General features: G+C 48.4%; 1 protein-coding gene across 3 annotated transcripts in view; it reads right to left on the bottom strand.

Annotated features, from left to right (window-relative positions):
• Positions 1-13,550, bottom strand: part of LOC116952091 (synaptotagmin-2) — a 305,791-nt gene that overhangs the window by 54,656 nt on the left and 237,585 nt on the right. For all 3 annotated transcript variants that reach the window (XM_032971142.2, XM_032971134.2, XM_076072826.1), the window contains one exon: positions 11,087-11,259. In XM_032971142.2, coding sequence (XP_032827033.1) covers positions 11,087-11,259 — 173 coding nt within the window. The remainder of the gene's footprint in view (positions 1-11,086; positions 11,260-13,550) is intronic.

The raw sequence follows: 13,550 nt of genomic DNA on the forward strand, positions 1-13,550 counted from the left end.
ACTGTTCACCTGCTGCAAAAAAGTACTGATTTTATTGACCCCAGAGGGATGATTGGTCTTTGACAACCTACAGATTATGAATATAGGGCTCTAACCACAGCACTGCACATATATACATGTGAAAGCTAAGCTAACGAGGTTTAACCAGGTTTAACTGAACAATATTTTCATTGACCTGTGATAAAAGGCGCAGACCAATAACGCTTGCACAAAATTAAGGTTGCATATGTAGGTTAAAAATAAAAAAAAATATTTCTGCAAGTTATTTTGGTATGTCGCCGCGGTAGCGAGATGTTTACTACCTCGCCTGGTATACAGAAGGTCGTTGGTTCGATCTCGACCCTGACGCCCGCTGTATATTTGGAGTATGGGTGTCTCTCTCTCTCTCCCCCGTGGCCACGTGGATTTTTCTCCGGGTCCTCCGGTTTTCCCCTCCACATTTAGAATCAACATGCGTGTCGAGTATTTGGCTGCTATAAATCTTCACATTATATAAGCCACTTCGTTGAGCTATCATTTGTGGCCAGGTCGCTTCTGAGAAAGAGCTACCATGTAGCACCAGTGGGCCTTACCTGGCAGAAAAAAATAAATAATTGAGCAGTAATAGTTTTATTTTTTTCTGTTCACTCTGTGTACTTTTCCTGCACTTGAGCTGTATATAAACTCAAAAGATCAGTGCAGAAAGTAGAGACAGAGATGCACACACACAGACCCACTGAGAGCACTCAGCTTGGATTTAACAAAGTAGGTCAGAACACCCAAGGGATGAGACAAATTACCCCCCCCCCCCCCCCACGTCTCCAACATCGGATCCATTATTATAATGCACAAAAGAAAAGCCCAAACCGTAACGCTTAAAGATTGATGCTGGATACACTTTGAGTCCATTAAGCAAGGCTCAGAGCACAGAAAACACAAAGTTCTCCTTCTGCCAGGTGTGTGCCACTTTGCACGTGCATTCAATGTTCGATGCCGTTACGAGTGCCTCGTTAATTTCGCTGCTTTATATAAATGTGTTTGCTTTTTTTCTTCTTCCAACCAACGGAATGTGGAAGATGCTTTGTGTTTTGCCGACGACCTAAAGAAGAGGATGCCGAGAAGAGGAGGAGCACGGCATAAAGAAAGGTTGGCGGCGTGTTTTTATTTCACGCACGCAGGCGCCACGCGCCGACGATCGAGTGTTGGCTTTGCACGGAACCTGTTCACATCACCCTACAGTACAATGCGACGATGTGGACTTAGCAGAAAATGATGATCGCTGGGGCACGTATTCGACAATGGTGATGGATGGCGGTGGATGGGGGCATGCATCAGACATGTCGCCTCAGCCTCAAATGAGTACCTGGTGCGATGTGTGAACATCGCCACGAGGGAAGACAAAAGCGGCCGGGCGTGGTGTTGGCCACCCACTTCCTCGTGTGCAGTTCCGGCCTTCATAGGTGATACTTGCTAAGAGCACCGGCCCCAACAGTCTGTTACAGGCTATTTGGGGGATCTTTGTTCTTTGTATCAGACAATGGTGATGAGTGGGGCATGTATCAGACAATGTTGATGAGTGGGGCATCTTTCAGACAATGTTGATAAGTGGGGCATGTATCAGACAATGGTGACGAGTGGGGCAGGTATCCGACATTGGTAATGAGTCGGGCATCTTTCAGACAATGTTGAAGAGTGGGGCATGTAATGGACAATGTTGATGAGTGGGGCATGTATCAGACAATGGTGATGAGTCGATGTTAAAAAAAGCATCGTGGACCCAAGATATACGCTGAATTGCAAATCATGGCGCGTGATGGACAAGGGTTGTTATCTTTGCGAAAATAAAATTCTGCAGCGTGACTGTGACTGTGAACGCCACCTTTAAATGTGCGTCGCTCCTCCTCGTGTGAATGTACAGAACGAGAAGATTGCTCGTGGAATCTCACGATCGACGTTCTCTCTAAATAGTCGAGTTGCCGTCAAAACCTCCCCCTCCCATGCCCCCACGCCCCCACGCACATTCTGACGCACGCGTTAGTCCATTCAGGGGACTTACATAGCAAGGGAAACTGGCAGTCACACGCACACAGATCCATACATATACACACGTACACATTGGAACAATGAGATACGCATACCCACCCTAAAATACGGAGATATATACACAAAGACACAGCACACATATATATAGACAATGACAAAGATCGACCATTGTGCCCTCTAGATTGCTGGGTCAGGTCCGGTGAGCGAGAAGTTATTGAGGCCGGCACGGCACACGAGGGTGCGTGGTGTGGCCAATGTTGCGCGATAACCATGACATCACCGATCTCTACAAAGACAAAGACCCCCCCGTGTGGCCTCAACAGACTGTTTGGGCAATTGCTGTTAGCGAGTAGCTCTTGTGAAGGCCGGCACGGCGCACGAGGGGGTGGGTGGCCAGCACCACGCCCGACCGCCTTTGTCTCCTCCAGTAGCGATGCTTACACATCGCACTAGTTACTCATTTGAGGCTGAGTCGACCTAGGGGAGGCCCCGGACTGGTTCAGAAATTCACCACTGATGTTAGCCGTGGCGGATAATCGAACGCGGGCCATCGGTACCGCGCTGACCACGATCGCAACCACTCCATCCGAACACGCACAGATGTACAAACACACACGCGCGCGCGTGCACACACACACACAAGCACACACACACACTGCATGTTTGTATTATCTTTGATACAGCCAACCGAGCGCGGGCAGAATGACATCGCAAGCAGTGCGGGAGGCTGCACGTGAACGCAGCCAGAACGCAGGGCTCAATCTGTCATCATGAGCCACCTCTCACAGGGAAATAGGCGTCACACTGATAACCCATCACAACCAGGGCAGCTAATCTGAGCTTTAGGGAAAGTAACATCCGTTTAGCAGCCCGTTTGTGTGAAAATGTCACGTAACCCACTTGTGATGCTGAAGGTTAAAGGAAATTAAATCCAAGCACACACACGCACACACACCGCTTGGATAAAATAAATATTTCTTATGTGTGTGTGCGAATGTTTATTGTGCTGACCAGTTGCCTGAATGGGTCATATGAGTGGCTCCTGAGGTTTTGCAGCAAACAAGAAAACAACGAGCAGAGAAGCCGTTGAGTATTCATGAATTCCGGATGTGCGATCGCGGAGATACAAAGAGGCTGCGAAGTTCTCCAATCACTCGCGTTCTCAGTGCGCGTGGTCCATGTTCAACATTCGACGGCAATCTTCCTATGGAGTGAATGGCGCCCGTTATGGGAATGTGGAAAAATTCCACCACTGGCTCAGGGTTGTTGACAAATGTGGGTAGACATTCGCCATTGTGTTCCCGCACCTCCGATTAAGCACGGTTGGCTACGTACGGTGCGAAAGAAGTTCAACGTACGTACTTATGTATGGCGTATGTGTCAAAAAAGTCAAAGTGTCTCCTGGCTCAAATGAGCGTTGGGCGAGCGCATATCTCAAACGGGTCAACCTGAGCCAGTGGTAGGCCAATCCTCACCTTCCTTGCTAATGCAGGGCCAAGTCTCTCGACAGAGCAACCACGATCAACGTCCTACAAAGCGCAACTCATTTCCCCCCCCCCCCCCACCCCATGCAGATGATGGAGCGACTAACTTGGTATCAGTCGACATATTATATAAAGAACTCAACAACAACGACAACGATGATGATGGGGCGCCGAGTTGCTTTCAGTCTGCGAGTTCACTGTTATCTGGACGTTTGTGTTTTAAAGGAGGCCTGAGTTGTGTGCGGAGTCAAACTGATACACTATCTGTGAACCTGAGCAAAGTTGGGCACACCGTGACTTGCTAATCTCACTAAAACGTCATTTAGTTACACGAAGGGCAATGCCTCATTTTTGACACCCATCTGATAGCAATGCTCCCCATTGGCATCCATGCCACTCATCACAGAGACAAAGGCAAATAGAAACATCCCCTCTCTGGCCGTTTTCACACACTGTTGGGGGACGTTTCGACAACGAGCACCTATGAAGGCTGGTACGGCACACGAGCGGGTGGGTGGTCAGCAGCGTGCCCGGTCGCCTTTGTCTCCCGCGTGACGATGCTTACACATTGCACCAGGCACCCATATGAAGCCGAGTGGACCTAGGGGAGGCCCAGGACTGGTTCAAATAATCGTTGCTGGTCTCAGCCATGAGCAGGAATCGAACTCGGGTCGCTAGGTTCGTAGTGCAGCCATGAACTGCTGCCATATAGCTCCCCACTGCTCACATAGACATACATCTACACAGACAGCCATGCCCCAATCCTGATAGCCAACCCCTCAGGAATGCCACCACTGCCCCTCCTCATACCAATGCCTTCTGTGATAACATTGCCATGATGTCCCACCATTGGACAGCCGTGACCACATTCTAAAAGCAGTGTCCCCTCTTTAACTGCCATGCCCCCTCTCCATAGCCATGCCCCCTCTTGAAAGCCCACCCACTGGCATTAATTTATGTGGCCGCGCCCTGCTGATATGACTCAATGAAATCGAAACTGGTCCAATGCTTGCCTTGTTTAAACAAATGTTACCAGCGAAGATTGATCCGGAAAAGCCAATTCGTCAATCCAGTAAAAAATCAATCTCAGCAGCATCCTTCTCCTCCTGAAATGGGCATTGGGGTGGTGGTCTTATCCGTTGGTGGCCTTGAGCGAATGACAGATATTTCACATTCATATGGTTGGGGTTCATTTATCCACACAACAGTTGGGTGACCGGTGAAAGGATAAAGAATTTAGGTGATGTAAATAATTTGTAACCAAAGCACAATTTTTTATGTTATTTGTATCATAATCATAACATTATTTATTTGCATATTTTATTGTGTAGTGCTGTGGTTACAGTGCTCGATTAACAATCAGCAAGTTGTAAGTTCAAATCGTGGTTGGGGGTCAACTCCATCCTTCATCTCTCAGTGATCAAGAGACGGTCAGACTATGGCCTTAGAATGGGAACGTTTTTTTTTAAATTACTGGCTCAAGGCCAACCACGGAAATAAGCACTGCACCATGGGAGAGGGACTGTCTTAGTCTGTATCATCATTTTTAAAAAAAATATTATTAGTTAGATTAATTCTGATGTGGCCGGGTGGCTCAGCGATCAGAGCGCTGAGTCGGCATCGTTGAGATCTTGCGATCGAGTGTGAGCAGCAACCTGTGGTTACATTGGGCCCTCAACTTTAGCGACATGTTGGTCACCAATGACTGCAGCCATACAAAACAAAAACAGCGCTGAAACTTCCATGGGACAAACACCGATCTCAGCGCAATGTGGGTGAAAGCGCGCCCCAGAAGCCGTTCTGTAAAACATACATATTGCGCAGCCTCTCCCAGACACACACGGAATCGTACTGCCCTGCACCATTTCCAAATGAATTCTCGCTCTCCTTACACGGCGCCGATAGTGCGCCAGGAATCAAAAATGAAGACGAAAAAACACGCTTCGTGTCGCCTGTACTTTTTGATCAGCTGTGATTTTTCGGAAGACGCTCCGCAGTGTAAACATATCGTACGGTCCCCCGTGGGCAGAGAGAGAGAGAGGGAGAAAGGCAAGCGGGGAAAACATCGCTCGCTAAGACTGATGATACATTGCTTGCGCAACTGCTGAATGACAGAATGTGAACTATGACGTGTATTTTAAAGGCCACGCTTTGCAAAAAAAAGCTTTCCCGGAGCTCGGCAAGCAGTGGGATGAACTCTCCGTAATTATTGCCAGCGGTCACTGCTGAGTGCGGCCATATCTTCGCCAAATACGGCCTGCGAAATATTTATCAAGGCGTGATTAATGACGGCTTGGCAATTCGAGACAATTTTGTGGCTCCTGTAATTGCGAGACCGGTGAATCCAGTGCAAAAAAAACATCTTTTGGAATTAGGCGTTTAAGTCGTGAAGGATTATATAATTAATATTTAAATATTGAGAATACGCGCGCGCACGTCTCTGCCGCTTAATTAGTATTCGTGAAAATGAGCACTTGTGCAAATGTGTCTCTTGTTTGCATCCACGTCATATTTCAGCCAAGAGTTAATTAATCAAGAGGGCTTTTTTTGCGCTTTACTCCAGACAACATTGTGATGTAAAAGAGCAGATTCGCTTTTGAAGTCGATTTCTCTGTAGACAACAAATGCTCTTTTTTTAAAAATTGCAGATGTGTAGAATGCAATTCTCACAGTTATCTCCCTACCACGACATCTATATATATAAATTGCTCCCCCCCCACCCCTCCCATGCCAAACGAAAGAAGAAATAACCCCACAACATAAAAATGAGACCTTTTTTGCCCGTATCAAAATATGGAAAAAAAAACAAGAATAGGTTTTACCCTTTCTGGCAATAAAACAGGTGATAGTGGCATTGTCTTTGTACTGGTCGCCTTTTGGCGTTCTCTGGTCTGACACTGGTGAGACTAGGCCCTGTCTCTGGTGTCGGCCAATCAGTTCCAAAGACAATGCCATATATTATCAGAGCATGTTTGTTTACATGTTCACCACAAGTACGTGTGGTGAATGCGAACTTTGATTCCTTGAAAAACGTTTCTATTTGGTGTTTGCACATCTTAACACCTCCTATTTATTGCCAGAAAGGGTCAAATTTATTCTTATTTTTCATACTAACATCAGTTGGTCCTAAATGTAACACACGAACAATAATGTGTGCTTTTTTAATCTTAGTGTTTGAGGACAGGTGTAAAGAGATATGGATGGATTGCAGTGTTATTGTTGGTTGTAGGGGTGATGGTGAATATGGTGGTGGTGATGAAAATAATGGTGGCGTAGATGGAGTTGATGGTTGTGGTGGTGCTAAAGATTGCGCTGTTGATGGTGGTGGTATTTGTGGCGATGATGGTAATGATGCCGGCATAGATGGTACTACTAATGACAGTGGTGATGAAGTGGTTACAGTGGTGACGTTAATGGCATCAGAGCTCGTAGCGATGCTGGTATCGGTGGTGTGTAGTCAGCACTCACGATCGTGTTGATGATAAAACGTGTTGATGTTGTTGATAATATTGATGGTAATGGGCGTATTGAAGATAGTAGTGGTGGATATTATAATAGTGGTGAAATAGGTAATGACACTGATGGCGACAGTTGCACTGGTGATGATAAGGATGGTTACGGTAGTGGTTAAAATCCTGAATTAGACCAAGCTGGGGCCATAAACTCACGACACTTGAGTCAATCGTTTAACCATGTTGACCCAAACCTGGATTGGATCACAGGCTTACACCAGTATCGCGGCTTGTTTTTTTTGTTTTTACATGGGCCAACCTCATCGAATGAAGAATACATATTATGTTAGGCTGGGGCACCTTTCTTTTTTGCACCACCGTTCCATTTCAAAACTTTTCGGCGGTCCCTCGCGTCCGCTCGACCAAGCCAGACGGAGTGCAAAAAAAAAAAACTCGCGGAAGGTCAGGCCGAGGTGAGGAGCGCGTGATAGACTTTCAACGGACGTGGGGCGCCCTTTGCGCGGAACTCACCGACAAATGACGTCGCACGGAGTCCGACCCGTCGCGGTCCAGAGGCCCATTGGTGGCAACGGTGAACGTCAAAAGGGAGGAGGGGAGGGGGGGGGTGGGAGACATGAAATCAACAAAATCAGAGGCATAAAGGGCGCAGGACACAGCAAAGCCACGTTACCGGGGAGCGCGCAGCAGCAGCAGCAGCAGCAGGGAGCGTTACACAACGCCTCCCGTCCCCGTCTCGTCGTGACGACGACAGTGTAACTGACGAGGGTCCCTCCATCATCGAACCCCCTCCCCCATACACACGCTGCCCACTCTTCCCAAATGCAATTAAACCCAACGCCACTTCAGCTCTCTCACTACGCGATAAATAAAAGGAAAAACTACGTAACGCGAACAGGATGAACGTTTTTCGGTTGACGGCAAATAAGCACACATGCTCAAAAGTAAATAAAACCTCCAGAAAGCCATCATACTAACTAACTTTTTAAATGTTTGTACATTAGATGGGTAAATTGGGAAAACTTAATTGTGAGCATATTACGGGCTTGAATTAGTTTTACGATGTGGCTTTTGTGGAAGTGAGAGCATGTAAATTGCGATCACGTCTGGGAGCTATCAGGACACTTTGAACAACTGGCACGTGACTGATGCAGCAACCACTTTATTTTGTCATGCGGGTTATTTATTTACATTTATACTGCCATAACAGTCATCATATTACTAAGTCACTTATTGCGCTGAAACTTTCGTCATTATCGCCATCATCATCATCAGCAGCAGCAGCCATGATCTATCCACTGCTGGAAGCCGTCACCATTCCTCGTGGTCTCCAGATGCGACGATCCATGGGATCGCATTGCTCTGGATGTCCCCCTCGGGTGGGTCCCCTTCTTCGGCAACTCACTCTTCCCAGGTGTCTTCGTTTGGAAACCGTGACGATACATTTCTCTTATCGGCAGAAAGTGCGGTTCCAACAACCTTCGCCGGAGAGCACAAAAAAAATCCGGTGGAAAGTAGCAGAAACGTGACAATATTCCAATCCGCGTGATAATGGGGCCCTCAAGGCTTGACCTGCTATCATTTATCGACGCGCTATTGCTTTGCTGACAGAGCCAAAAACAAGTGCGGAATTTTAATTGCCGAAACCAGCACCGATCCACAGCGCGGTGAGACACGGTCGAGCGTGCCCCCCGTCGCCCATACCGGACAACTGTGAAGAACTCCATAGCTCATCCGATATCCTCCTCCAGTCCAAATAAATATTCTGATTCTGATTCTGATTCATTCGCTCGGTGCAAACAGGGCTGTGCGCCGAGTGATGGCGTAGCTCTCGACCCCGGCATTACCTGCGCCAGGCACAGCAGACTCGTTCCTATCCCCCCCGGTGTAACGGTACGATAATGACCTTTTCCATCCCTGTGACAACTGCTCCCTACTCCGTGTGGCTTTGATTATTTTATGCAGTTCCTCCAGCACCTGTCGGCAGGCTTCCTTCAAACTCTCAGCAGTGATAACGAAGCGGGCGTACGTGCACGCGCGCGCATGCACGCGCTGCCTTGATAGTTTTGGGTATGCCAATGCTGCTTTAACCTCTTCCAAGGAAGGGCGACTTCTATCTCTTCACTTCTTCAGCAAGCCGCTTGCTGAAGCTGCCACCCGAAGGCCGCGTTGCAGCCTGGAGGCCGGAAATCTCACCGCGATCCACCAATCCCCACCTCCCAAAGTGTTGGCTTGTGGGGGCCATGCGTACTAAATTAAATTAACCCTCGGGCGAGGAGGGGGGGGGGTAGGAGTGGTAATTTTTATTTATCTCCCCTGCACTGCTCTTAGGTTGCTCGTCCAATCGGGATCACACGGCGTTCCGAGCACTCTCTCGCTTCCACCGAGATTAATTTTAATAGCAGACTCGGCCAAGATTGTGAGGCGGTCCCGATCGCCGCCTGGACCCATTTACCCGCCGCCCGGACATTAATTTTTGGCAGAATAATTACCGAGTATTGATCGCCCTCAGTATCCACCCTCCGCCCCTCGCTAAGGCCGCGTTTGATTCATCGTCGCCGCACACAGCGTTCGTCGTTCCCGTCCGTGAGTCCTGGCCGCTGTGCCGCCGCGGTGAGCACCGGCGCTCCTTGATGGCATCGAAAACGGTGGCGAGATGTTGACTGCCTCGCCTGGTGTGTCGGAGATTGTGGGGTTGATCCCGACCCTGACGCCTGCTGTATATTTGGAGTTTGCTCTCTCGCCCCCCGTGGTCGCGTGGATTTTTCTCCGGGTCCTCCGGTTTTTCCCTCCACGTTTCAAAACGTGGCGTTTCGAGTATTTGGCTGCTATAAATTTGCCACGTGATGATAAGCAACTACGTTGGGCTATCATTTGTGATAGCCAAGTCGGTTCTGACAAATATATATAGCTGTGTGGGCCTTACCTGGTAAAATAAATAGAGTGTAATAGTTTAGTTTTGAGAAGCTGTCATTGCCAATGAGCTGCAAAACAGCCTGGCACGAGTGCAAAGGAGTGGTGTGGCCAACGGACGTGCGCCTGATTTTTCAGAATGAAATGCGATGGGAACGAAATATAGCATCTAAAATAAAGGGTAAAGTTGCAGCCATGCAATTGCACTCTCACGCCAGGTTCACAGCAACAGGGAGCTCTTGCGAGCCATTCTAGAGAGCAATCAAATACATTTCATTTACATTCGGATATATATATATATTTTTTACGCAAGTAATTTACATGTAAAAAAGTCATCAACGGATACTTGTGGAGTAACACTAATTTGATTAAAGATTTGAAACGAAGCAGCAGGGGATTACCCAATATTTTCCGTTTGGTTATCTGATTATTACAATGCGTCGTGATGAGAGATGGATCGTGGCATCGCATGACCGAGAGAAACGGCGTCCATATGTGGGAAGTCTTCATCCAGCAGCGGATCGATCATGGCTCATGATGATGACGACGACGATGATCTGACTACAGTAACGCATAACTCCCCAACAATGACAGCACTACCGCAAAAGAACAAACAAACCTTAAGTTCAGTGAAACACGTGTACGCACAATGCGGCGATTGAAAAAAATAAAAACATTATAAAGGTGACCAGATGGCTCAGAAAGCTCAAGGTGGCAATTCCAGAGCCACCGCACCGGCAGCGGCTGAGATACTTCATCAAGCCCTGGAGCTGGGTGCCCTCTATTTCAGGGGGCTCATAATTGCCATGTTGTAGTCATTGTTCCAGCACAGCTGAAAACATGGGTTGAAGGCCTGGGGGAGGATGTCTCTCCCAAAGGTGGGCGGGGTGGGCGGGGTGGGTGGGTGGGTAGGGGGGGGGGCGTTCATATTGGTAGTGTCAGAGCCACAGAAACAGCACAGACAAGGTCATGCATTCGAACCCTGAGGCTGACCATCTCTCTATCAGAGAGTTCATAATGGCTATGTTGGAGCCAATGAGACGGCAAGCCCTGAGCTCCTGAGTTCAGTCTCCCGGGGCAAGTGTCTCTTTCGCTCATTCTGCCTCTCTCTCTCTCTCTCAGGGGGTCCATGACGGCCATGGCAGAGCCACTGACCCAGCACCGGTGACATCCCCGGGTTAAGGCCCAGACTCCCACCTTATCATTGTCCATGTCCTTGACGTCCTTCATGTTGATCGCGTTCTTCATGCCCTTCTCCTTCTTGTTCTTCTTCTTCTTTTTGCAGCAGCATTTCTTGCAGATGCAGAAGCAGCAGCACAGGATGAGGAGGCCAGCGACCACGGCGATGGCGACCAGGGCCCACGGCGGCACTGAGGGTCGAGGGAGAGAGAGAGAGCGAGAGAGAGAGAGAGAGCGAGAGAGAGCGAGAGAGAGAGAGAGAGACACAAACAGGAGGGGTGGGGTGGCGGCAGGATGAGAGAGGTCAGAGATAGGATTTTAAAGTCAAGGTCAAAGAGTCATTGAGGACGACGCTATCGATGCGACTCTGAGACGTGTTCTCGCGCTGCGCTGCGTGGCGTAGTTAGGCGTCGTGTGCCAAGAGTGGTGGGGAGCTTCCTTAGGGGAAGTGAGTGGCACGCGTGCAACGACCCGAGGGCACGTGTCCTCAACCGTTGGGTTGAACCCGCCTTCTCAATAAAACTCTCGAGTCTATTTTTAGTCACGGAAGTTAATTTGTTGAGGGCAAACAATGTCGCGTTACAAACCGATGCGGCGAATTCGCGCAAACGTCTCGCATGAACAGCATCCGGCTGTGCAAGGTGAGAAAAAAAACCCCCAGACACAATCAAAGCGTGCACTTCACATAATCTCATTTCATCTGGGCCTTGATGAACAAGGCATGATCTCTTAAATATCCCTAGGTGTGACTTTAAAGCAGCTCGCCAGCGAAATCCATTCCTCGAACATAATGATGCATTGTGCGTCCACACCTCAGTGGCCACACAATCCCACCACGCTCCGACTCCACGTCAAAGTGTCATCCCCTTCAAACAATCATTGCGGATATTTTACGTATTCTTTCGCAGCCCTGCGCCTGAACCGTTTGGTGGAAATTCCATATTTCTATGACAAGGGCCCAGTCACTACAAAGCTACAACCACTTCTTTGGAAGTCATGTTCATTTTATTCACCACAAAGGAATCACGTGCTTTGTTGACTCCCGACTGGGAATTGGAACTTGTGACCATCTGATTTTGAGTCAAGCACTCTGCCCACAGTGCCTTCCGCCATAATTACATTTCTGTAACGAGAGATCGCATGAATAAATCATGAGCCGTGAGCTGGAATTGAACTTAGGTCACCAGGTTCATATTGCAGTGCGCTAACCACTATGCCACCACTCCTTCCCACCCACCCACACACTCCCTCCATAAATAATAGTAATAAATGTTATTGCGACCGTTCAGTCCACCCACTCCACCACATTGGGATGTAATCTGCCATGAATAAAAAAAAATACAATTTCTGTTATGACAATTCTCGTAGAGAGATCGAACACTTAGCATTTCCCCCCCAAATCACTGGAGCCTGGAAAAGGCGTTTGGTGAGTGAGACCGATTGCTCGTCGACAGCGCACACAACGGGGCCCGGTACTTCTCGGAAAAATCTAATCAGTGCAGGTGTCTGGACTGGAGTAACTTTAATAATTAAACATTAAATAAAGCCACTCGCAGAAGCACTACTGTGTTGCCATGGCAATAGGGACGAACACTTATGTGGCTGCAGGCCGGGCTTCACAAGTCTGGTGTGAGACGTGAAGGGGGAATGCGCCGGCACCGCTGATATCCCGAGTTCAAACTCCAGTCAACCACTCCTGATTAAAAACAAAAAAAAATCGAGTGTCGTTCATTCATAGTGAAGCCAACGATTTCCTGCTCACACGAAGCATTGGAGCGGTTGCTCGCGTCCTGTTTTAAAGGTCTGCGCCAGTGGCGGAGATTCCGCATGTCTGCGGCAGGGAACGGAGTCTGTCCGTCCATAGCGCAACCCCAGAGGGAGGACGGGGTGATTCAAACCCCCCCCCCCCTAGCCAGGATTCGAATTCGGATCCTCTCCCAATGCGAGCCGCACGCTCCACTGTGTGTTTTTTTTATTTATAAAACAGTGAACCACGGCTGCTTCGTTGCTCTTGGAAGACCAGACATATAAACAGTGCTCCATGCCACCTATTTGGGTTATATATCCAGCATTTCAACCGTGCCGATGGCCTCGGATCGCGAGACAGGGGAAATCCATGCCCCTCCACCTGTATCTCATAAGCCAGCTAAGCGCCATAGGTCACCCAGCAAGATGAAGTCGTCGTGCAACTACTTTAAGAGCCGTGTAGCCACATTCCACTCAATGCTAGATGACGATGTACCATTTGGCTTTGTAGATATTTCTTGATTCATCTGAGTAAAATGTAAATGCAGTGGTCAGAATGATAACAAGCTAAGCGACACCACCACATTTTTTTGCGTGGTCAACGTTGAATGGGCTGAGACTGTGAACTCTCTACACTCGGGAACCGAATTCAATGGCAAGTGGCTGGAACCCGGATTCAAACCCAGGTTTGCAGAGTTCTGTTGGCTGAATCATTTTTAACAAGGCCATGAGACTT

Source organism: Petromyzon marinus, chromosome 3 (genome assembly GCF_048934315.1).
Source record: "Petromyzon marinus isolate PM22_M1 ecotype Great Lakes invasive population chromosome 3, UKy_Petmar_22M1.pri1.0, whole genome shotgun sequence".
In the NCBI taxonomy this organism is placed as follows: Eukaryota; Metazoa; Chordata; class Hyperoartia; order Petromyzontiformes; family Petromyzontidae; genus Petromyzon; species Petromyzon marinus.